This window comes from Bombina bombina, chromosome 1 (genome assembly GCF_027579735.1).
Source record: "Bombina bombina isolate aBomBom1 chromosome 1, aBomBom1.pri, whole genome shotgun sequence".
In the NCBI taxonomy this organism is placed as follows: Eukaryota; Metazoa; Chordata; class Amphibia; order Anura; family Bombinatoridae; genus Bombina; species Bombina bombina.
Window position 1 is genome coordinate 181,424,447 of NC_069499.1, and position 26,464 is coordinate 181,450,910.

At 40.4% G+C, this 26,464-nt stretch overlaps 2 protein-coding genes across 5 annotated transcripts in view; both read right to left on the minus strand.

Annotated features, from left to right (window-relative positions):
- The window catches only part of BAZ1A (bromodomain adjacent to zinc finger domain 1A), a 762,668-nt gene that overhangs the window by 271,248 nt on the left and 464,956 nt on the right, over positions 1-26,464 (minus strand). For all 4 annotated transcript variants that reach the window (XM_053697759.1, XM_053697757.1, XM_053697758.1 and 1 more), the window contains exon 18: positions 12,861-13,433. In XM_053697759.1, coding sequence (XP_053553734.1) covers positions 12,861-13,433 — 573 coding nt within the window. The remainder of the gene's footprint in view (positions 1-12,860; positions 13,434-26,464) is intronic.
- The window catches only part of LOC128645029 (uncharacterized), a 99,605-nt gene that overhangs the window by 24,175 nt on the left and 48,966 nt on the right, over positions 1-26,464 (minus strand). The window lies entirely within an intron of this gene.

A 26,464-nucleotide genomic window follows, 5' to 3' on the forward strand; every position in this document is an offset into this window, starting at 1 on the left:
GTCCACGGTTGGCAAGAGGCCATCCGGACAAGATCCGCATACCAAAACCTGTGAGGCCATGCCGGAGCTACCAGCAGAACAAACGAGCATTCCTTCAGAATCTTGGAGATTACTCTTGGAAGAAGAACTAGAGGCGGAAAGATATAGGCAGGATGATACTTCCAAGGAAGTGATAATGCATCCACTGCCTCCGCCTGAGGATCCCGGGATCTGGACAGATACCTGGGAAGTTTCTTGTTTAGATGAGAAGCCATCAGATCTATTTCTGGAAGTTCCCACATTTGAACAATCTGAAGAAATACCTCTGGGTGAAGAGACCATTCGCCCGGATGCAACGTTTGGCGACTGAGATAATCCGCTTTCCAATTGTCCATACCTGGGATATGAACCGCAGAGATTAGACAGGAGCTGGATTCCGCCCAAACCAAAATTCGAGATACTTCTTTCATAGCCAGAGGACTGTGAGTCCCTCCTTGATGATTGATGTATGCCACAGTTGTGACATTGTCTATCTGAAAACAAATGAACAACTCTCTCTTGAGAAGAGGCCAAGACTGAAGAGCTCTGAAAATTGCACGGAGTTCCAAAATATTGATCGGAAATCTCACCTCCTGAGATTCCCAAACCCCTTGTGCCGTCAGATACCCCCACACAGCTCCCCAACCTGTAAGACTTGCATCTGTTGAGATTATAGTCCAGGTCGGAAGAACAAAGAAGCCCCCTGAACTAAACGATGGTGATCTGTCCACCATGTCAGAGAGTGTTGTAAAATCGGTTTAAAGATATTAATTGAGATATCTTTGAGTAATCCCTGCACCATTGGGTCAGCATACAGAGCTGAAGAGGTCGCATGTGAAAACGAGCAAAGGAGATCGCATCTGATGCGGCAGTCCTAAGACCCAACATTTCCATGCATAAGGCTACCAAAGGGAATGATTGTGACTGAAGGTTTTGACAAGCTGATATCAATGTTAAACTTCTCTTGTCTGACAAGGACAGAGTCATAGACACTGAATTTATCTAGAAACCTAAAAAGGTTACCCTTGTCTGAGGAATCAATGAACTGAATGGTAAATTGATCCTCCAACCATGAAATTGAAGAAACAACACAAGTCGATTCGTATGAGATTCTTCGAAAATGAGAAGACTGAGCAAGTACCAAGATATCGTCCAAATAAGGAAATACCAAAACCCTATTCTCTGATTACAGAAAAAAGGGGCACCGAGAACCTTTGAAAAAAATTCTTGGAACTGAGGCTAGGCCAAACGGTAGAGCCACAAAACTGGTAATGCTTGTCTAAAAAGAGAATCTCAGACACTAAAAGTGATCTGGATGAATCGGAATATGTAGATACACATCCTGTAAATCTATTGTAGACATATAATGCCCTTGCTAAACAAAAGGCAGGATAGTCCTACAGTAACCATCTTGAATGTTGGTATCCTAACATAACGATTCAATAATGACAGATCCGGAACTGGTCTGAAGGAATTGACCTTCTTTGGTACAAATGAAGAGATAAAATAAAACCCCAGCCCCTGTTCCAGAACTGGAACTGGCATAAATACTCCAGCCAACTCTAGATCTGAAACACATTACAGAAATGCTGAGCCTTTGCTGTGTTAACTGGGACACGGGAAAGAAAAGAATCTCTTAGCAGGAGGCCTTAACTTGAAGCCAATTCTGTACCTTTCTGAAACAATGTTTCTGAAACCAGAGATTAAGAACGGAATTGATCCAAATTTCTTTGAAGAAAACGTAATCTGCCCCATACCAGCTGAGCTGGAATAAGGGCCGCACCTTCATAGGTACTTAGGAGCTGGCTATAGGTTTCTATAAGGCTTGGATATATTCCAAACTGGAAATAGTTTCCAAACTGATACCGCTCCTGAGGATGAAGGATCAGGCTTTTGTTCCTTGTAAGGAAAGGAACTAAAATGATTATTTACCCTGGAAAGAAAGGGAAAGCAAAGATGACTTAGAAGACATGTCAGCATTCCAAGTTTAATCCATAAAGCTTCTCTAGCTAAAATAGCTAGAGACATATACCTGACATCAACTCTAATGATATCAAAAGATGGTATCACCAATAAAATTATTAGCATGTTATAGAATAATAATAATGCTATAAAATTATGATCTGTTACTTGTTGCTCTAAAGCTTCTAATCAAAAAGTTGAAGCTGCAGCAACATCCGCTAAAAATATAGCAGGTCTAAGAAGATTACCTGAACATAAGTAAGCTTTTCTTAGAAAGGATTCAATTTTCCTATCTAAAGGATCCTTAAATGAAGTACTATCTGCCGTAGGAATAGTAGTACATTAGCAGGAGTAGAGATAGCCCCATAACCTTAGGGATTTTTGTCTCAAAAAACTCTAATCTGTCAGATGGCACAGGATATAATTTGCTTAAACGTCTAGAAGGAGTAAATAAATTACCCAAATTATTCCATTCCCTGGAAATTACTTCAGAAATAGCATCAGGGAGATAAAACACTTCTGGAATAACTACAGGAGATTTAAAAACCTTATTTAAACGTTTACATTTAGAATCAAGAGGACCAGAATCCTCTATTTCTAATGCAAATAACACTTCTTTAAGTAAAGAACGAATAAATTCCATCTTGAACAAATACAAAGATTTATCAGCATCAACCTCTGAGACAGAAACCTCTGAACCAGAAGAACCATTATCAGTATCAGAATGATGATGTTCATTTAAAAATTCATCTGAAAAAAGAGAAGTTTTAAAAGACTTTTATGTATACTAGAAGGAGAAATAACAGACATAGCCTTCTTAATGGATTTAAAAAATAAAATCTCTTATGTTATCAGGAACACTCTGAAAATTAGATGTTGACGGAACAGCAACAGGTAATGTAACAGTACTAAAGGAAATTTTATCTGCATTAATAAGTTTGACATGACATGCAATACAAATAACAGCTGGAGAAACAGATACCAAAAGTTTATAGCAGATACACTTAGCTTGGTAGCTCCAGCACTGTGCAGTGACTTTCCTGAAGTAACTTCTGACTCAGTTGCAACGTGGAACATCTTGCAATATGTAAAAGAAAAAAACAACATATAAAGCAAAATTGATCAAATTCCTTAAATGACAGTTTCAGGAATGGGAAAAAATGCCAAAGAACAAGCTTCTAGCAACCAGAAGCAATAAAAAATGAGACTTAAATAATGTGGAGACAAAAGTGACGCCCATATTTTTTCGCGCCAAATAAGACGCCCACATTATTTGGCGCCTAAATGCTTTTTGGCGCCAAAAATGACGCCACATCCGGAACGCCGACATTTTTGGCGCAAAATAACGTCAAAGAATGACGCAACTTCCGGCGACACGTATGACGCCGGAAACGGAAATAGAATTTTTGCGCCAAAAAAGTCCGCGCCAAGAATGACGCAATAAAATGAAGCATTTTCAGCCCCCGCGAGCCTAACAGCCCACAGGGAAAAAGTCAAATTTTAAGGTAAAAAATGTTAAATTAAAATGCATTATCCCAAATATGAAACTGACTGTCTGAAAAATAAGGAAAGTTGAACATTCTGAGTCAAGGCAAATAAATGTTTGAATACATATATTTAGAACTTTATAAACAAAGTGCCCAACCATAGCTAGGAGTGTCACAGAAAATAAGACTTACTTACCCCAGGACACTCATCTACATATAGCAGATAGCCAAACCAGTACTGAAACGAGAATCAGCAGAGGTAATGGTATATATAAGAGTATATCGTCGATCTGAAAAGGGAGATAAGAGATGAATCTCTACGACCGATAACAGAGAACCTATGAAATAGACCCCTTAGAAGGAGATCACTGCATTCAAATAGGCAATACTCTCCTCACATCCCTCTGACATTCACTGCACGCTGAGAGGAAAACCGGGCTCCAACTTGCTGCGGAGCGCATATCAACGTAGAATCTAGCACAAACTTACTTCACCACCTCCATCGGAGGCAAAGTTTGTAAAACTGAATTGTGGGTGTAGTGAGGGGTGTATTTATAGGCATTTTAAGGTTTGGGAAACTTTGCCCCTCCTGGTAGGAATGTATATCCCATACGTCACTAGCTCATGGACTCTTGCTAATTACATGAAAGAAATAAAGGAATTAGCTAACTTAAGTGCGTGAATTCTGTCCATGACTTCCTCATATGGAGTCTCCCTATTGAGCGACTTTTCTAGTTCATCGAACCAGAAACACGCCGCCGTAGTGACAGGAATAATGCACGAAATTGGTTGGAGGAGGTAACCTTGCTGAACAAAAATCTTTTTAAGCAAACCCTCCAATTTTTTATCCATAGGATCTTTGAAAGCACAATTGTCCTCAATGGGAATAGTCGTGCGTTTGGCTAGCGTAGAAACTGCCCCCTCAACCTTAGGGACTGTTTGCCATGTGTCCTTCCTTGGGTCGACCATGGGGAACAATTTCTTAAAATATAGGAGGTGGGACAAAAAGGTATGCCTGGTTTCTCCCATTCCTTATTCACTATGTCCGCCACCCTTTTAGGTATCGGAAAGGCATCAGGGTGCACCGGGACCTCTAGGAATTTGTCCATCTTGCACAATTTCTCTGGAATGACCAAAGAGTCACAATCATCCAGTGTAGTTAGCACCTCCTTAAGTAATGCGCGGAGATGCTCTAACTTAAATTTAAACGTCACAACGTCAGGTTCTGCCTGTTGAGAAATTCTTCCTGAATCAGAAAGTTCTCCCTCCGACAAACCCTCCCTCACTGCCACTTCTGACTGGTGTGAGGGTATGACAGATAAATTATCGTCAGCGCCTTCTTGCCCCACTGTATTTAAAACTGAGCAATCACGCTTTCTTTGAAATGCTGGCATTTTGGATAAAATATTAGCTATGGAATTATCCATTACTGCCGTTAATTGTTGCATAGTAACAAGCATTGGCGCGCTAGATGTACTAGGGGTCGCCTGCGCGGGCATAACTGGTATTGACACAGAAGGAGAGTATGAAGAACTATCCCCACTACCTTCATTTGAGGAATCATCTTGGGCAACCTTATTAAATGTGACAGTACTGTCCTTACTTTGTCTGGACGCCATGGCACAATTATCACATACATTTGAAGGGGGGACCACCTTGGCCTCCATACATACAGAACATGTTCTATCTGAAGGTACAGACATGTTAGACAGGCTTAAACAGGCTAATAATGCAAAAAAAAACGTTTTTAAACAAAACCGTTACTGTCTCTTTAAATGTTAAACAGAGCACACTTTATTTCTGAATATGTGAAAAACTATGAAGGAAATATCCAATCTTTACCAAATTTTCACCACAGTATCTTAATGCTTTTAAAGTATTGCACCCCAATTTTCAAGCTTTTAACCCCTTAAATGAGGAAACCGGAGCCGTTTAATCAATTAGCAATTTTAACCCCACTACAGTCCCAGCCACAGCGTTTGCTGCGACTTCACCTGTCCTTAGGGGATATACGATACCAAATTAAGCCTTCCAGGAACGTTTTCAATGATCACCAGACCCTCTCACATGCAGCTGCATGCACTGCATCCAAAAGAAACTGCGCAATTATGGTGCGAAAATGAGGCTCTGCCTACTATAGTGAAAGGCCCTTCCTGACTGGGAAGGTGTCTAAACGACTGCCTGGCGCCTAAAAACGTTCCCAAACACTAAAAGTTTAGAAAATCACTTCAAACTTCATAAAAAACTTAAATAAAGCAAACGATTTAGCCCACAAGAGTGTCAACCAGTGTATAGCCCATAATAAGCCTTCATTCTGTTAAGAGTCTAAGAAAATGGCTTACCGATCCCCAAGAGGGAAAATGACAGTCTTCTAGCATTACACAGTCTTGTTAGAAAATGGACTAGTCATACCTTGAGCAGAAAAGTCTGCAAACTGTTCCCCCCAACTGAAGTTCTCTGGGTTCAACAGTCCTGCGTGGGAACAACAATTGATTTTAGTTACTGCTGCTAAAATCATACTCCTCTTTTAAACAGAACTCTTCATCCCTTTCTGTTTTAGAGTAAATAGTACAAACCGGCACTATTTTAAAATAACAAACTCTTGATAGAAGAATAAAAACACCACAAACTCTTCACCATCTCCGTGGAGATGCTACTTGTTCAGAGCGGCAAAGAGAATGACTGGGGGGCGGAGCCTGAGGAGGGGCTATATGGACAGCTTTTGCTGTGCTCTTTGCCATTTCCTGTTGGGGAGGAGAATATTCCCACAAGTAATGGATGACGCCGTGGACCGGACACACCAATGTTGGAGAAATAAGACTTACTTACCCCAGGACACTCATCTACATATAGTAGAAAGCCAAACCAGTACTGAAACGAGAATCAGTAGAGGTAATGGTATATATAAGAGTATATTGTCGATCTGAAAAGGGAGGTAAGAGATGAATCTCTACGACCGATAACAGAGAACCTATGAAATAGATCCCGTAGAAGGAGATCATTGAATTCAAATAGGCAATACTCTCTTCACATCCCTCTGACATTCACTGCACACAGAGGAAAACCGGGCTCCAGCCTGCTGCGAAGCGCATATCAACGAAGAATCTAGCACAAACTTACTTTACCACCTCCACGGGAGGCAAAGTTTGTAAAACTGATTTGTGGGTGTGGTGAGGGGTGTATTTATAGGCATTTTGAGGTTTGGGAAACTTTGCCCCTCCTGGTAGGAATGTATATCCCATACGTCACTAGCTCATGGACTCTTGCTAATTACATGAAAGAAAACCTCCACCGAGGAACGTACAGCAAAATATTTGTTTAGCTTACTGGATTTTCTAGGATTGACTACGACCATGGTGTTGCTGTCGACCAAAGTAGCTAAAACCTCCTTGAGTAACAGACTGAGGTGTTCTAGCTTAAACCTGAAAGATACAACTTCAGTATCAGCATAAGGAATTACACTGTCAGAATCTGAAATTTCACCTTCAGGTGCTACTAAGGTATCCTCCATCTCAGGATTCTGGGAGGGGGCATTTAAAATAGCAACAACTGCGTCAGAAACCTCGCTTACTGAATGTCTGATTTTCCTCTTACGCTTTCCCTGCAACATTGGAAAAGCAGAAGACATGAGAGAAGCGATGTCTTGTAAAGTAAATCCAGAAGAAGTTATAGAAGAAGCGCAGGGCACTGCATGTGAGGGCGCTAAAATTTGGGACGCTTGAGGAGAAAGCTGCGGCAAATATTGAACATTGTCATTAGATTCCTGTACAGCATCCTCCTTGGAAAATGATAGTTCAGAAAAAAGTCTATCACTGTAGTTTAAAGTCCTCTCAATACATGAGAAACAGAAAGGGATTGGTGGTTCCACATTGGAATCAAAACACAAAGAACAAGTGGCATTTTGCAGTCTCTTGGTCCATTCTGACTCACAATAAGAATTTATGAATAAAAAGCTTAAGGCCTAGATTCGGAGTTTGGCGGTAGCCGTGAAAACCAGCGTTAGAGGCTCCTAACGCTGGTTTTAGGCTACCTCCGGTATTTGGAGTCATTCAAAAAAGGGTCTAACGCTCACTTTTCAGCCGCGACTTTTCCATACCGCAGATCCCCTTACGTCATTTGCGTATCCTATCTTTTCAATGGGATCTTTCTAACTCCGGTATTTAGAGTCGTGTCTGGAGTGAGCGTTAGAAATCTAACGACCAAACTCCAGCCGCAGAAAAAAGTCAGTAGTTAAGAGCTTTCTGGGCTAACGCCGGTTCATAAAGCTCTTAACTACTGTGCTCTAAAGTACACAAACACCCATAAACTACCTATGTACCCCTAAACCGAGGTCCCACCACATCGCCGCCACTCGATTAAATTTTTTAACCCCTAATCTGCCGACCGCCACCTACGTTATACTTATGTACCCCTAATCTGCTGCCCTTAACACCGCCGACCCCTGTATTATATTTATTAACCCCTAACCTGCCCCCCTCAACGTCGCCACCAGCTACCTACAATAATTAACCCCTAATCTGCCGACCGCAAAGCGCCGCCACCTACATTATAGCTATGTACCCCTAATCTGCTGCCCCTAACACCGCCGACCCCTAACTTCAATTATTAACCCCTAATCTGCCGACCGGAGCTCACCGCTATTCTAATAAATGTATTAACCCCTAAAGCTAAGTCTAACCCTAACACTAACACCCCCCTAAATTTTTTTAACCCCTAATCCGCCTCACTAACCCTATAATAAATAGTATTAACCCCTAATCTGCCCTCCCTAACATCGCCGACACCCAACTTCAATTATTAACCCCTAATCTGCCGACCGGAGCTCACCGCTATTCTAATAAATGTATTAACCCCTAAAGCTAAGTCTAACCCTAACACTAACACCCCCCTAAATTAAATATAATTTTAATCTAACGAAATTAATTATCCCTTATTAAATAAATTATTCCTATTTAAAGCTAAATACTTACCTGTAAAATAAATCCTAATATTGATACAATATAAATTATAATTACATTGTAGCTATTTTAGGATTAATATTTATTTTACAGGCAACTTTGTAATTATTTTAACCAGGTACAATAGCTATTAAATAGTTAAGAACTATTTAATAGTTACCTAGTTAAAATAATAACAAAATTACCTGTAAAATAAATCCTAACCTAAGTTATAATTAAACCTAACACTACACTATCATTAAATTAATTAAATACAATATCTACAATTATCTACAATTAAACCTAACACTACACTATCAATACATTAATTAAATACAATATCTACAAATAACTACAATGAAATAAACTAACTAAAGTACAAAAAATAAAGAACTAAGTTACAAAAAATAAAAAAATATTTACAAACATAAGTAAAATATTACAACAATTTTAAACTAATTACACCTACTCTAAGCCCCCTAATAAAATAACAAAGACCCCCAAAATAAAAAATGCCCTACCCTATTCTAAATTACTAAAGTTCAAAGCTCTTTTACCTTACCAGCCCTGAACAGGGCCCTTTGCGGGGCATGCCCCAAGAAGTTCAGCTCTTTTGCCTGTAAAAAAAAAAACATACAATACCCCCCCCAACATTACAACCCACCACCCACATACCCCTAATCTAACCCAAACCCTCCTTAAATAAACCTAACACTAAGCCCCTGAAGATCATCCTACCTTGTCTTCACCTCACCAGGTATCACCGATCCGTCCTGGCTCCAAAATCTTCATCCAACCCAAGCGGGGGATGGCGATCCATCATCCGGCTGAAGTCTTCTATCATCCGGCGGCTGAAGAGGTCCAGAAGAGGCTCCAAAGTCTTCATCCTATCCGCGGACCCATCTTCATCCGGCGACGTCCAACTGAAGAATGACGGTTCCTTTAAGGGACGTCATCCAAGATGGCGTCCCTCGAATTCCGATTGGCCAATCAGAATATTCCTACCTTAATTCCGATTGGCTGATAGAATCCTATCAGCCAATCAGAATTCGAGGGACGGCATCTTGGATGACGTCCCTTAAAGGAACCGTCATTCTTCAGTTGGACGTCGCCGGATGAAGATGGGTCCGCGGTGGAGGTCTTCAGGATGGAGCCGGTCCTCATCGGATGAAGATAGAAGATGCCGCTTGGAAGATGATGGTTGCCAGTCCGGATCTACTCTTCTTCCCGGATAGGATGAAGACTTTGGAGCCTCTTCTGGACCTCTTCAGCCGCCGGATGATAGACTTCAGCCGGATGATGGATCGCCAGCCCCCGCTTGGGTTGGATGAAGATTTTGGAGCCAGGACGGATCGGTGATACCTGGTGAGGTGAAGACAAGGTCGGATGATCTTCAGGGGCTTAGTGTTAGGTTTATTTAAGGGGGGTTTGGGTTAGATTAGGGGTATGTGGGTGGTGGGTTGTAATGTTGGGGGGGGGGGGTATTGTATGTTTTTTTTTACAGGCAAAAGAGCTGAACTTCTTGGGGCATGCCCCGCAAAGGGCCCTGTTCAGGGCTGGTAAGGTAAAAGAGCTTTGAACTTTAGTAATTTAGAATAGGGTAGGGCATTTTTTATTTTGGGGGTCTTTGTTATTTTATTAGGGGGCTTAGAGTAGGTGTAATTAGTTTAAAATTGTTGTAATATTTTTTATTTTTTGTAACTTAGTTCTTTTTTATTTTTTGTACTTTAGTTAGTTTATTTCATTGTAGTTATTTGTACATATTGTATTTAATTAATTTATTGATAGTGTAGTGTTAGGTTTAATTGTAGGTAACTGTAGGTATTTTATTTAATTAATTTATTGATAGTGTAGTGTTAGGTTTAATTGTAACTTAGGTTAGGATTTATTTTACATGTTATTTTGTAATTATTTTAACTATTTTAGCTATTAAATAGTTCTTAACTATTTAATAGCTATTGTACCTGGTTAAAATAAATACAAAGTTACCTGTAAAATAAATATTAATCCTAAAATAGCTACAATATAATTATAATTTATATTGTAGCTATATTAGGATTTATTTTACAGGTAAGTATTTAGCTTTAAATAGGAATAATTTATTTAATAAGGGATAATTAATTTCGTTAGATTTAAATTATATTTAAGTTAGGGGGGTGTTAGTGTTAGGGTTAGACTTAGCTTTAGGGGTTAATACATTTATTAGAGTAGCGGTGAGCTCCAGTCGGCAGATTAGGGGTTAATGTTTGAAGTTAGGTGTCGGCGATTTTAGGGAGGGCAGATTAGGGGTTAATACTATTTATTATAGGGTTTTTATTATAGGGTTAGTGAGGCGGATTAGCGGTTAATAACTTTATTATGATAGCGGTGCGGTCCGCTCGGCAGATTAGGGGTTAATAAGTGTAGGCAGGTGGAGGTGACGTTGTGGGGGTCAGATTAGGGGTTAATAAATATAATATAGGGGTCGGAGGTGTTAGGGGCAGCAGATTAGGGGTACATAGGGATAATGTAAATAGCGGCGGATTACGGAGCGGCAGATTAGGGGTTAAAAATAATATACAGGGGTCAGCGATAGCAGGGGCGGAAGAATATGGGTTAATAAGTGTAAGGTTAGGGGTGTTTAGACTCGGGGTACATGTTAGAGTGTTAGGTGCAGACGTAGGAAGTGTTTCCCCATAGCAAACAATGGGGCTGCGTTAGGAGCTGAACGCGGCTTTTTTGCAGGTGTTAGGTTTTTTTTCCAGCTCAAACAGCCCCATTGTTTTCTATGGGGGAATCGTGCACGAGCACGTTTTTGAGGCTGGCCGCGTCCGTAAGCAACTCTGGTATCGAGAGTTGCAGTTGCGTTAAATATGCTCTACGCTCCTTTTTTGGAGCCTAACGCAGCCTTTCTGTGGACTCTCAATACCAGAGTTATTTTAAAGGTGCGGCCAGAAAAAAGCCGGCGTTAGCTACGCGGGTCGTTACCGACAAAACTCTAAATCTAGCCGTAAGATTTTTAATAAAAAGTCAAAACATAAAAAGTTACTGTCACTTTAATTTTTAAACAGTAACTTTTATACTCCTATTTTTTTCATTTTTTAAGTGCAGAGAGGACAGAAGTTTAAAAACCCAGCAGATCACCTCTACACCTCAGCAGTACTTTACTGAGGTGCCTACCTGTTAGTTGCAACCAATCCCCTCTGAGCAGGAGCCGTTCCCTCACTAGTGAAAACGTAACGTAACAGCAGCTGTCGCGAGTCGGTCTCCGGTCCAAAATTGGGCATAACCTCTTTATATGACAGTGAAGAACTCTGCTTGGAATAGCTGAAACTCTTAAATTGGTTAACTGGTAACGTATAGCGATTGTTAAAGATTTTTAATAGACTTTAGCAAATATATTATTTATATAAATAGTGCAATAGCAGAAGCTTAAAGGTAACATATTTATAATTTTATATTGTATAAATCAGTGTATTCCATATAATAAGTATACTAGCATTAAGTGAATTTACTATTTAGAGGAAATGATTTTGTATTTTAATGTTCATAAGTTAAATTGAAGTTACTGTCATATTTTAGAAATTGCATTCATTATTGTGGACTTATTAAATACTATATTAATTGATATATGTTGAATTGATAATATTGTGTAAAAATCTCAGGTTGATTATTTGAAGTATTATAAGATTATTTTGGGCCACATAGTTTAATTATATTTTTCTGGAAATTCTATCAGATTTATTGAGCTTTGGTAAGATTTGTAATGAAATAATTATATTGTTAACCAAGCATTGTTAAGTAATCAATCAATATTCTGGCACTGGATAAATGTTACTGGTAAATTATAAATTGTTCAAGCAAACTTCAAGTGTGCTATTTGGCAAGTAATTCTTTTTGAGTTAAGGTAAATTTATAGATAATATTGTGTCCTTATACAGGTTAAAAGACTATTTCATTTTGATCTAAAAAGATTTCTATAGCTTGTTAAATTATTTCAATAGTGTATTGTAGTGTAATCAATATATATATATATATATATATATATATATATGTGTGTGTGTGTGTGTGTGTGTGTGTGTGTGTGTGTGTTCATGAGTGATATTCTGTTTACTGCATAAACATAATCAGTGTGTTCATAGAAATCAACTTGCCAGACTTTTAAAATTATTTTAAATTGTGATTGAATATTAATATTAATAATTGACGATAATTGTATTATTAATCTTCATAATCAACAAATACAACTCTACTATCTTCCAACCATGTGCTTATCCAATAGCTAATCCAATAAGCTATTCCAACACCTTTGCTACACTATACATTGTTTACCTTTATCTAGGCAGTTTTTTCAACACTTTATAAAACAGTGATGGCCTATTTGCATCATGAGTGTATATGTTAATATGGAAGCAATTACACTATTTTAAACATTAAATAAAGAAAGTTTAAATGAAAAATATATGGCAACATTTACCTGAAATGCTAAAGCGATTTGAAGATATATTACTGAGTCTTTGACAGATCTTGTTCTTTTCCTGTAGCAGGACTTCTTTCAGTGAGCTTTCTCTGTGACCTCTTGTGTTCAATGCTTCAATCAGTTTGTCCACTTGCTCTGATGCACTGAAATAGCACCAACGATTTGGCTTGTTTACAGGTTTTCGAATCTCTAGTTCTTCCTTATTTTCTTGTACAGAAGATGTAGAGGATTCGTTACAGTTCAATGCAGAGTTAATGCTACTGTCTCTTTGAGAAATAGGTTGGGGTTGTAACATGTCCTCAGTGAGACCAGAGTAATCCTCCTCAACAAAAAGCCCAGGAACAGAGTAGAATGACCAGTATCGGCGGTACCATCTGTCTCGACCAAGAGGAAAGATGTTTGTACAGGCTGTAGCTTCTTGAATTTTTAACAACAATTCCTGCTCTCGTTTTTGCTGTTCTTTTCTAAATGTTTCCTCATTAGCTGTCAAAGGCTCTTTCTTTTCTGTTGACCCCTCTGACAGTTGATTTTTCTTCTTCATATCTTTAATACCAATATGGATCTTAGCTCCTAAACAAAAACAGCACATATTATACAAAATATGTAAATATGTAGAGATAGAGATCTATATTGTTTTCCCACTCTCTCTTAATAACCATTCATATAGTTTTAGAATAATCTTACTAACCCAAAGAAACATAATTTATGTAAGAACTTACCTGATAAATTCATTTCTTTCATATTCGCAAGAGTCCATGAGCTAGTGACGTATGGGATATACATTCCTACCAGGAGGGGCAAAGTTTCCCAAACCTCAAAATGCCTATAAATACACCCCCCACCACACCCACAATTCAGTTTAACGAATAGCCAAGAAGTGGGGTGATAAGAAAGGAGCGAAAGCATCAACAAGGAATTGGAATAATTGTGCTTTATACAAAAAAATCATAACCACCACAAAAAGGGTGGGCCTCATGGACTCTTGCCAATATGAAAGAAATGAATTTATCAGGTAAGTACTTACATAAATTATGCTTTCTTTCATTTAATTGGCAAGAGTCCATGAGCTAGTGACGTATGGGATAGCAAATACCCAAGATGTGGAACTCCACGCAAGAGTCACTAGAGAGGGAGGGGTAAAAATAAAGACAGCCAATTCTGCTGAAAAAAGAATCCACAACCCAAATCAAAAAGCTTTAATCTTATAATGAAAAAAACAAATTATAAGTAGAAGAATCAAACTGAAACGGCTGCCTGTAGAACTTTTCTACCAAAAACTGCGTCTGAAGAAGAAAACACATCAAAATGGTAGAATTTAGTAAAAGTATGCAAAGAAGACCAAGTTGCTGCTTTGCAAATCTGATAAACAGAAGCTTCATTCTTAAGAGCCCAGGAGGTAGAAACTGACCTAGTAGAATGAGCCGTAATCCTCTGAGGCGGGGATTTACCCGACTCCACATAAGCATGATGAATCAAAAGTTTTAACCAAGAAGCCAAAGAAATAGCAGAAGCTTTCTGACCTTTCTTAGAACCAGAAAAGATAACAAAGACTAGAAGTCTTTCTGAAATCTTTAGTAGCTTCAACATAATATTTCAAAGCTCTTACCACATCCAAAGAATGCAAAGATTTTTCCAAAGAATTCTTAAGATTAGGACACAATGAAGGGACAACAATTTATCTACTAATGTTGTTGGAATTCAAAACCTTAGGTAAAAATTTAAATGACGTCCGCAAGACCGCCTTATCCTGATGAAAAATCAGAATAGGAGACTCACAAGAAAGAGCATATAACTCAGAAACTCTTCTAGCAAAAGAAATAGCCAAAAGAAACAACACTTTCCAAGAAAGTAACTTAATATCTAGAGAATGCATAGGCTCAAACGGAGGAGCCTGTAAAGCTCTCAAAACCAAATTAAGACTCCAAACAGGAGAGATTGACTTAATGACAGGCTTGATACGAACCAAAGCCTGTGCAAAACAACGAATGTCAGGAAGATTAGCAATTTTTCTGTGAAACAGAACAGGAAGCGCAGAGATTTGTCCATTCAAGTAACTTGCAGACAATCCCTTATCCAAACCATCCTGAAGAAACTATTAAATTCTAGGAATTCTAAAAGAATGCCAAGAGAACTTATGAGAGGAACACCATGAAATGTAAGTCTTCCAAACTCAGTAATAAATCCTTCTAGACACAGATTTACGAGCCTGCAACATAGTATTGATCACTGAGTCAGAGAAACCTCTATGACTAAGCACTAAGCGTTCAATCTCCATACCTTCAAATTTAATGATTTGAGATCCTGATGGAAAAACGGACCTTGAGATAGAAGGTTTGACCTTAACGGAAGTGGCCAAGGTTGGCGACTGGACATTCGAACAAGATCTGCATACCAAAACCTGTGTGGCCATGCTGGAGCCACCAGCAGTACAAACGAACGTTACATTATGATTTTGGAAATCACTCTTTGAAGAAGAACTAGAGGCGGAAAGATATAAGCAGGCTTATAATTCCAAGGAAGTGACAACGCATTCACTGCTTCTGCCTGAGGATCCCCGGACCTGGACAGATACCTGGGAAGTTTCCTGTTTAGATGAGAAGCCATCAGATCTATTTCTGGAAGCCCCCATATCTGAACAATCTGAAGAAACATCTGGGTGAAGAGACCATTCTCCCAGATGTAAAGTCTGGCGACTGAGATAATCCGCTTCCCAATTGTCTATACCTGGGATATGAACCGCAGAGATTAGACAAGAGCTGGATTCCGCCCATGCAAGTATCCGAGATACTTCTTTCATAGCCTGAGGACTGAGTCCCACCTTGATGACTGACATACGCCACGGTCGTGACATTGTCTGTCTGAAAACAAATAAACTATTCTCTCTTCAGAAGAGGCCAGAACTGAAGAGCTCTGAAAATCGCACGGAGTTCCAAAATATTGATTGGTAATCTCACCTCTTGATATTTCCAAACCCCCTGCGCTGTCAGAGATCCCCAGACAGCTCCCCAACCTGAAAGACTCTCATCTGTTGAAATTACAGTCCAGGTTGGACGAAGAAAAGAGGCCCCTTGAACTAAACGCTGGTAATTTAACCACCACGTCAGAGAGTGTTGAACACTGGGATTTAAGGATATTAATTGTGATATCTTTGTATAATCCCAGCACCATTGATTCAGCATGCAAAGCTGAATGTGAAAACGAGCAAAGGGGATTGCGTCCGATGCTGCAGTCATGAGACCTAAAACTTCCATGCACATAGCTACTGAAGGGAATGATTGAGACAAAGTCATGGATACTGAATCTATCTGGATGCCTAAAAAGGTTACCCTTGTCTGAGGAATCAAGGAACTTTTTGGTAAATTGATCCTCCAACCATGTTCTTGAAGAAACAACACAAGTTGATTTGTGTGAGATTCTGCAGAATGTAAAGACTGAGCAAGTACCAAGATATCGTCCAAATAAGGAAACACTGCAATACCCCGCTCTCTGATTACAGAGAGAAGGGCACCGAGAACCTTTGAAATGATCCTTGGAGCTGTTGCTAGGCCAAAAGGAAGAGCAACAAATTGGTAATGCTTGTCTAGAAAAGAGAATTTCAGGAACTGATAGTGATCTGGATGAATTGGAATATGAAGATAAGCATCCTATAAATCTATTGTGGACATATAATGCCCTTGCAGAACAAAAGGCAGAATAGTCCGTCCTTATAGTCACCATCTTGAATGTTGGTATTCTTACATAACAATTCAAAATTTTTAGATCCAGAACTGGTCTGAAAGAATTCTCTTTCTTTGGTACAATGAACAGATTTGTATAAAACCCCAGACCCCGTTCCAGATATAGAACTGGCACAACTACCCCAGAAGACTCCAGGTCTGAAACACACTTCAGGAAAGCCTGAGCCTTTACTGGGTTCACTGGAATGCGTGAGAGAAAAAACCTTCTCACAGGCGGTCTCACCTTGAAACCTATTCTGTACCCTTGAGAAACAATGTTCTGAATCTAATGATTTTGGACTGAATTGATCCAAACATCTTTGAAAAATCGTAGCCTGCCCCCTACCAGCTGTGCTGGACTGAGGGCCGCACCTTCATGCGGACTTGGTGGCTGGTTTTGATTTTCTAAAGGGCTTGGATTTATTCCAGACTGGAAAAGGCTTCCAATTGGAAGCCGTTCCTTTAGGGGAAGGGTCAGGCTTCTGTTCCTTATTCTGACAAAAGGAACGAAAACTGTTAGCAGCCCTAAATTTACCCTTAGATTTTTTATCCTGAGGCAAAAAAGCTCCCTTCCCCCCAGTGACAGTTGAAATTATAGAATCCAACTGAGAACCAAATAATTTATAACCCTGGAAAGAAAGAGAAAGCAATGTTGACTTAGAAGTCATATCTGCATTCCAAGATTTAAGCCACAAAGCTCTTCTAGCTAAAATAGCTAAAGACATATACCTGACATCAATTCTAATGATATCAAAAATGGCATCACAAATGAAATTATTAGCATGTTGAAGAAGCTTAACAATACTATACACATTATGATCCGGTACTTGTTGCGCTAAAGCCTCCAACCAAAAAGTTGAAGCAGCAACATCAGCCAAAGAAATAGCAGGCCTAAGAAGATTACCTGAACATAAATAAGCCTTCCTTAGAAAAGATTCAAGTTTCCTATCTAAAGGATCTTTAAAAGAAGTACTATCTGCCGTAGGAATAGTAGTACGTTTAGCAAGAGTAGAGATAGCCCCATCAACTTTGGGGATTTTCTCCCAAAACTCCAATCTATCAGCCGGCAAAGTGTACAGTCTCTTAAACCTTAAAGAAGGAGTAAATGAAGTACTCAAACTATTCCATTCTCTCGAAATTACATCTGAAATAGCATCGGGAACTGGAAAAACCTCTGGAATAACTACATGAGGTTTAAAAACTGAATTTAAACGTTTACTGGTTTTAATATCAAGAGGACTAGACTCCTCCATATCTAATGCAATCAACACCTCTTTAAGTAAGGAACGAATAAACTCCATCTTCAATAAATATGAAGATTTGTCAGTGTCAATATCTGAGGCAGAATCTTCTGAACCAGATAGATCCTCATCAGAAAGATAAATCAGAATGTTGGTGGTCATATAAAAATTCATCTAATTTATGAGAAGTTTTAAAAGATCTTTTACGTTTATTAGGTGGTGGTATAACAGACAGGGCCTTCTGAATAGAATTAGAAACAAATTCTCTTACATTAACAGGAATATCCTGAACATTAGATGTTGAAGGAACAACAACAGGTAATGGACTACTACTAATGGAAATATCTGCTTTTGAAAGTTTATCTTGACAACACAAACTACAGCCGGAGGAACAGTTACCACAAGTTTACAACAAATGCACTTAGCTTTGGTCGAACCGACATCAGGCAGCAGCTTTCCTGAAGTAGATTCTGATACAGGGTCAGATTGCGACATCTTGCAATATGTAATAGAAAAAAACAACATATAAAGCAAAATTATCAAATTCCTTAAATGACAGTTTCAGGAATGGGAAAAAATGCAAACAGAACAAGCCTCTAGGAACCAGAAGCAAAAAGAAACAGACTTAAATAATGTCAAAAAAACTGGCGCCAAGTATGACGCCCACAATTGACAATTTTTTTGGCACCAAAAACGTCTGCAACAAACATGAGTGTCATAGATGACGCAACTACGTGAAAACTCTCGACGTCAACTATGACGCCGGAAATTACTTCATAAACGTCAACGTAATTTTCGCGCCAAAAGTCTCGCGCCAAAAATGACGCAATAAATTCTAGCATTTTTTGCACCTGCGTGCCTAACAGCCCACAATTTAGAAAGAAAAGTCAATTTGAAAAATTTTCAAGTAAGAAAAAAATGTATTCATATGCATTTCCCAAAAAATGAAACTGACAGTCTGAATGAAGGAAATATACTGATTAACCTGAATCATGGCAAATATAAGTATAAAACATATATTTAGAACTTTACATATAAAGTGCCAAACCATAGCTGAGAGTGTCATAAATAAAATAAGACATACTTACCAAAAGACACTCATCTACATATAGTAGATAGCCAAACCAGTACTGAAACGAGAATCAGTAGAGGTAATGGTATATAAGAGTATATTGTCGATCTGAAAAGGGAGGTAGGAGAAGAATCTCTACGACCGATAACAGAGAACCTATGAAATAGATCCCCGATAGGATGACCATAGCATTCAATAGGCAATACTCCCTTCACATCCCTGTGTCATTCACTGCACTCTGAGAGGAAAACCGGGCTTCAGTATGCTGCGAAGCGCATATCAACGTAGAAATCTAGCACAAACTTACTTCACCACCTCCATAGGAGGCAAAGTTTGTAAAACTGAATTGTGGGTGTGGTGGGGGGTGTATTTATAGGCATTTTGAGGTTTGGGAAACTTTGCCCCTCCTGGTAGGAATGTATATCCCATACGACACTAGCTCATGGACTCTTGCGATCAATTACATGAAAGAAAACAATTTTGCTTTGTTTGACTGTAAGGGTGGAGCTATATGAACTCTTACTTTGGCATGTAAGATTTTATATTTAATATTTAATAAAAAAAGGCAATTTATGCTTACCTGATAAATTCGTTTCTTTTTAGACACAATGAGTCCACGGATCATCATCCTTACTTGTGGGATTACACCACCTGGTCAGCAGGAGGAGGCAAAGAGCACCACAGCAGAGCTGTTATATATAGCTCCTCCGATCCCTCCCACTCCAGTCATTCGAGCGAAGTTAGGAAGAGAAAGGAAAAGCCAAGGTGCAGAGGTGTCTGAAGTTTACAAAAAATAACAACCTGTCCTAAGAGAACAGGGCGGGCCTTGGACTCATCGTGTCTAAAAATAAACAAGTTTATCAGGTAAGCATAAATTTTCTTTTCTTTTTAACCTCTTAAGGACATATGACGGAATTTTTCCGTCATAAAACAATTGAGCAAACTGAAAGCTGTGTCCTTAAAGGGTTAAAGACACGATGAGTCCACGGATCATCATCCTTACTTGTGGGATACAATATCAAAAGCTAAAGTACACGGATGATAAGGGAGGGACAAGACAGGGAACCTAAACGGAAGGCACCACTGCTTGAAGAACCTCTCTCCCAAAAGCAGCCTCAGCAAAGGCAAAAGTATCAAATTTGTAAAATTTAGAAAAAGTGTGAAGAGAGGACCAAGTTGCAGCCTTGCAAATCTGTTCTACAGAAGCTTCATTTTTGAATGCCCATGAGGAAGTAACAGCCCTAGTGGAATGAGCCGTAACTCTTTCAGGAGGCTGCTGTCCAGCAGTCTCATATGCAAAATGGATGATACTCTTCAACCAAAAAGAAAAAGAGGTAGCCTTAGCTTTCTGACACTTTTTTCCAGAGAAAATTACAGAAAAAAAGACTGACAAAAGTCCTTAGTTGCTTATAAGTAAAACTTTAAAGTACGGACTACGTCCAAATTGTACAGAAGACGTTCCTTCTGAGAAGGATTAGGACACAAGGAAGGAACAACAATCTCCTGATTAATATTTCTGTCTGAAACAACCTTAGGAAGGAACCCTAGTTTAGTATGTAAGACTACCTTATCCAAATGGAAAATAAGGTAAGGCGAATTGTACTGCAATGCCGAAAACTAAGACACTCCTCGAGCTGAAGAAATGGCAACAAGAAATAAAACTTTCCAAGATAACAACTTAATATCTAAGGAATGCATAGGCTCAAACTGAGCCCCTTGAAGAACTAAATGCAAACTCCATGGAGGAGTAACTGGCTTGAACACAGGCCTGATCCTAACCAAGGCCTGACAAAAGGATTGAGCATCTGGGGTATCTGCCAGACATTTGTGTAACAAAATAGATAAGGCAGAGATCTGACCCTTTAGGGAACTTGCCGATAAACCCTTCTACAAACCATCTTGGAGAAAGGACAAAATTCTGGGAATCCTAACTCTACTCTATGAGTAGCCCTTGGATTCACACCAATAGAGATATTTTTACGCCATATCTTATGATAAATCCTTCTAGTTACAGGTTATGTGCCTGAATTAAGGTCTCTATGACCGAATCAGAAAAACCCCGCTTGGATAAGATTAAGCGTTCAATCTCCAAGCAGTCAGCTTCCGAGAAAATTTGGGTGAAGGGCCCTTGAATGAGAAGGTCCTTCCTCAACGGAAGTTTCCAAGGTGGCAGGGATGACATGTCCACCAGATCTGCATACCAAATCCTGCGAGGCCAAGCAGGAGCAATGAGGATCCCCGGTGCCCTCTCCTGCTTGATTCGAGCAATGACCCTAGGAAGAAGCGCAAACGGAGGAAATAGGTATGCAAGATTGAAGGACCAAGGAACCGCCAGAGCATCTATCAGTTCCGCCTGGGGATCCCTGGACCTCGACCCGTATCTTGGGAGCTTGGCATTCTGACGAGATGCCATGAGATTCAACTCCGGCTGACCCCATTTGAGAATCAGGGTGGAGAACACCTCCGGATGAAGTTCTCACTCTCCCGGATGAAAAGTCTGCCTGCTCAGAAAATCCGCCTCCCAGTTGTCCACCCCTGGGATGTGGATCGCCAACGGATGGCAAGAGTGGGCATCCGCCCACCAAATTATTTTGGCTACCTCGGTCATCGCTAAGGAACTCCTCGTTCCTCCTTGATGATTGATGTAAGCCACTGTCGTTATGTTGTCCGACTGGAATCTGATGAACTGGGCCGCAGTCAACTGAGGCCAGGCCAGAAGAGCATTGAAGATCGCACTTAGTTCCAGGATGTTGATAGGAAGAACAGACTCTGCCTGAGTCCACACTCCCTGAGCCTTTAGGGAACCCCAGACAGCTCCCCACCCTAAAAGGCTGGCATCTGTTGTCACAATCACCCAGGAAAGTCTGCGAAAGCAGGTTCCCTGGGATAGATGATCCAGAGACAACCACCATGGAAGAGTCCCTCGTCTCCTGTTCCAGGGTTATTCGAGGAGACAAGTCTGCATAATCTCCATTCCACTGCCTGAGCATGTTTAACTACAGAGGCCTGAGGTGAATCCGAGCAAACGGGATGATGTCCATTGCCGCCACCATCAGTCCGATTACTTCCATGCACTGAGCCACTGACGGCCAAGGATTGGACTTAAGTGCTTGGCAAGCATCTAGAATCTTTGATTTCCTGACCTCTGTCAGAAAAATACTCATAGATATTAGAGTTCCCAAGAAAGTTACCCTCGTCTTCGGGATTAAGGAACTCTTGTCCAGATTTATCTTCCACCCATGAGATCTCAGGAAGGATAGCACAACGTTGGTATGAGATATTGCTTGTTGACAAGATGACGCCTGGATTAGAATATCGTCCAGATAGGGCACCACCGCAATGCCCCGCAGTCTTAGAACCGCCAGTAGAGACCCCAGAACCTTTGTGAAAATTCTGGGTGCCGTGGCCAACTCGAAAGGAAGAGCCACGAACTGAAAGTGTTTGTCCAGAAAAGAAAACCTCAGGAACTTGTGATGATCTCTGTGGATAGGGACATGTAGCTATGTATCCTTTAAATCCACTTTCGTCATAAATTGACCCTCCTGGATCAATTGAAGAATGGTACGTATAGTTTCCATCTTGAATGATGGAACGCTGAGAAACTTGTTTAGACTCTTGAGGTCTAATATATACGTCTGAAGGTTCCCTCTTTTTTGGGAACCACAAACAGATTTGAATAAAAATCCTGCCCCTGTTCCTGTACTGGAACGGGGACAATTACTCCCAGGGAGGAAAGGTCTCTTACACAATGTAAGAATGCCTATTTTTTATCTTGTTTGCAGATAATCTTGAAAGAAATTTTCCTCTGGGAGGAAAATTCTTGAATTAAAGTTTGTATCCCTGAGACACTATTGCTACCGCCAAGGGATCCTGAGCGTCCCGAACCCAAGCCTGAATGAAGAATGAGAGCCTACCTCCTACCAAATCCGGTGCCCTTCATGCTGTTTTGGATTCAACAGCAGGCTTCCTGGATTGTTTACCCTTGTTCCAAGACTGGTTGGGTCTCCAAATAGACTTAGATTGCAAATAGTTCCCTTACTGTTTAGAGGAGGAAGAGAAAGAATTTCCTTTGAAATTTCGAAAGGAACGAAAATCACTTTGTCGTCCTTTTTGTTTACTTCTCTTATCCTGAGGAAGGATATCAGAGATAATTTCCTTCAGGCCCGGTCCAAACAAGGTCTTCCCCTTGCAAGGAATTGCCAGAAGCTTAGACTTGGATGATATGTGCGCAGACCAGGGTTTTAACCATAAGGCTCTGCGGTCTAGGATAGAAAACCCCGAACTCTTAGCTGCCAATTTAGTAATTTGCAGAGAAGCATCTGTAATAATAATAATGCCAACTTTAGAGCTTTAATCCTATCTTGGATCTCCTCTAAAGTGGTCTCAGTTCTGAGACACTCAGACAGAGCATCAAACCAATAAGCTGCTGCACTAGTGACCGTAGCAATGCACCAAGCCGGCTGCAATAGCACACCCTGGTGAACATAAAGTAGACCCTCCAACTTCTTGTCCATGGGATCTGTAAAAGCACAACTAATCTCAATGGGAATAGTAGTTTGCTTGGCTAGGGTGGAAATAGCTCCTTCCACCTTAGGAACCGTCTGCCAAGTTTCCCCGATAAAGTCCGCTATAGGAAACATCGTCTTAAAAAAAGGAGATGGGGAAAAGGGAATACCTGGTCTCTCCCATTCCTTGGAAATAATCTCCGAAGTTCATTTAAGTACTGTCCAATTTACTCGACTTCACAGGAGCGACAACTACTGTAGAATCACAGTCGTCTAAAGTCACCAAAACCTCCCTAAGTAACAGGCGGAGGTGTTCTAGTTTAAACCTGAAAGATACAACCTCCAAATCATTCAAAGCTATTCAAATTGTTCACAAAAAATTTGATGACAGAAGAGAGAGGAAAAAACAAAACGATACTGTGCCTGTAAATTTTAAAACCGCAACTTTTTTACTGCATTACAGAAAAAAAACGTACCCCAGCAGTTAAAGTAAATTCCGACACCTATACACCTCAGCAACTCTGCTGAGGTGCCTACCTGCCAACAGACTCACTCCCTGACCGGAACAATTGTAGCTTTATAGATGAAAACGATCCGGACACTCAGGGCACCAAAACGCTACAACCGCTTGTCTGATTATTCAGAAAGACATGCGGTAGTAGAGCCACGAGTGCAGACGTCCACTTCTGTCGGCTTAGGACTGCGCAATAATCTAAAGGCAGCGTGCAAATATATAGCCCAGCCCATCGTGGGCGTAACTTCCCTAAACACATTACCCGACAACGGAGTAAAAGTAAAAGAGGAACCATAACCACCATTTATAATAAAATGAGCAAAAACATCCTTTACAGTCTGCTTTCAATTGAAAAATTCGGCAAGAGACTACAAGCCTTCTCCCAGCCCCAGTGCCTGTACTCATGGCTGTTCAAACCAAACCCTCCATATAAGAGGGATTAATGTCCCAACATAAGAAACCCTGAATGAGTCTTATGTAAGCTTCAAAACGAAATTCATGCTTACCTGATAAATTTATTTCTCTTGTGGTGTATCCAGTCCACGGGTTCATCCATTACTTGTGGGATATTCTCCTTCCCAACAGGAAGTTGAAAGAGGACACCCACAGCAGAGCTGTCTATATAGCTCCTCCCCTAACTGCCACCCCCAGTCATTCGACCGAAGACAAGCAAGAAAAAAAACGAGAAACTACAGGGTGCAGTGGTGACTGTAGTTTAAAAAAATAAAAAACACCTGCCTTAAAATGACAGGGCGGGCCGTGGACTGGATACACCACAAGAGAAATAAATTTATCAGGTAAGCATAAATTTTGTTTTCTCGTGTAAAGGTGTATCCAGTCCACGGGTTCATCCATTACTTGTGGGATACCAATGCCAAAGCTTTAGGACACGGATGAAGGGAGGGACAAGGCAGGAACTCAAACGGAAGGCGCCACTGCCTGTAAGACCTTTCTCCCAAAAATAGCCTCCGAAGAAGCAAAAGTATCGAATTTGTAGAATTTAGAAAAAGTGTGAAGCGAAGACCAAGTCGCCGCCTTACAAATCTGTTCAACAGAGGCCTCATTTTTAAAAGCCCATGTGGAAGCCACCGCTCTAGTGGAATGAGCTGTAATTCTTTCAGGAGGCTGCTGGCCAGCAGTCTCATAAGCTCAGCGGATTATGCTTCTCAGCCAAAAAGAAAGAAGTTGCCGAAGCCTTTTGGCCTCTCCTCTGTCCAGAGTCGACAACAAACAAAGCAGATGTTTGAAGAAAACCCTTCGTAGCTTGTAAATAAAACTTTAAAGCACGAACCACATCAAGATTGTGTAAAAGACGTTCCTTCCTTGAGGAAGGATTAGGACATAATGAAGGAGATTGTTGTTCTTATTAGATACTACCTTAGGAAGAAACCCAGGTTTGGTACGCAAAACTACCTTATCTGCATGGAAAATCAGATAAGGGGAATCACACTGTAAAGCAGATAACTCCGAAACTCTTCAAGCCGAGGAGATAGCTACTAGGAACAGAACTTTCCAAGATAAAAGTTTAATATCTATGGAATGCAAAGGTTCAAACGGAACCCCTTGAAGAACTTTAAGAACTAAATTTAAACTCCATGGCGGAGCAACAGGTTTAAAACACAGGCTTAATTCTAACTAAAGCCTGACAAAACGCCTGAACGTCTGGAACCTCAGCCAGACGTTTGTGCAAAAGAATAGACAGAGCAGAAATATGTCCCTTTAAGGAAATAGCAGACAAGCCTCTCTCATATCCCTCTTGGAGAAAGGATAAGATTCTAGGAATCCTGACTTTACTCCATGAGTAACCCTTGGATTCACACCAATGAAGATATTTACACCATATCTTATGATACATTTTCCTGGTGACAGGCTTTCAAGCCTGAATTAAGGTATCAATGACCGTCTCGGAAATACCACGCCTTGATAGAATCAAGCGTTCAATCTCTAAGCAGTCAGACGCAGAGAAATTAGATTTGGATGTTTGAAAGGACCTTGAAGTAGAAGGTCCTGCGTGGCCACGCAGGAGCTATCAAAATCACCGAAGCTCTCTCCTGCTTGATCTTGGCAATCAGACGAGGGAGCAGAGGAAAGGGTGGAAACACATAAGCCAGGCTGAAGGACCAGGGCGCTGCTAGAGCATCTATCAGCGCTGCCTTGGGATCCCTTGACCTGGACCCGTAACGAGGAAGCTTGGCGTTCTGACGAGACGCCATGAGATCCAGTTCTGGTTTGCCCCATAGTTGAATCAACTGGGCAAATACCTCCGGATGGAGCTCCCACTCCCCCGGATGAAAAGTCTGCCGACTTAGGAAATACGCCTCCCAGTTCTCTACTGCTGGGATATGGATAGCTGAGAGATGGCAAGAGTGAACCTCTGCCCATAGAATTATCTTTGAAACCTCCAACATCGCCAGGGGGCTCCTTGTACCCCCCTGATGGTTGATATAGGCTACAGTCGTGATGTTGTCCGACTGAAATCTGATGAACCTGACCGCAGCTAGCTGAGGCCAAGCCTGAAGAGCATTGAATATCGCTCTTAGTTCCAGAACGTTT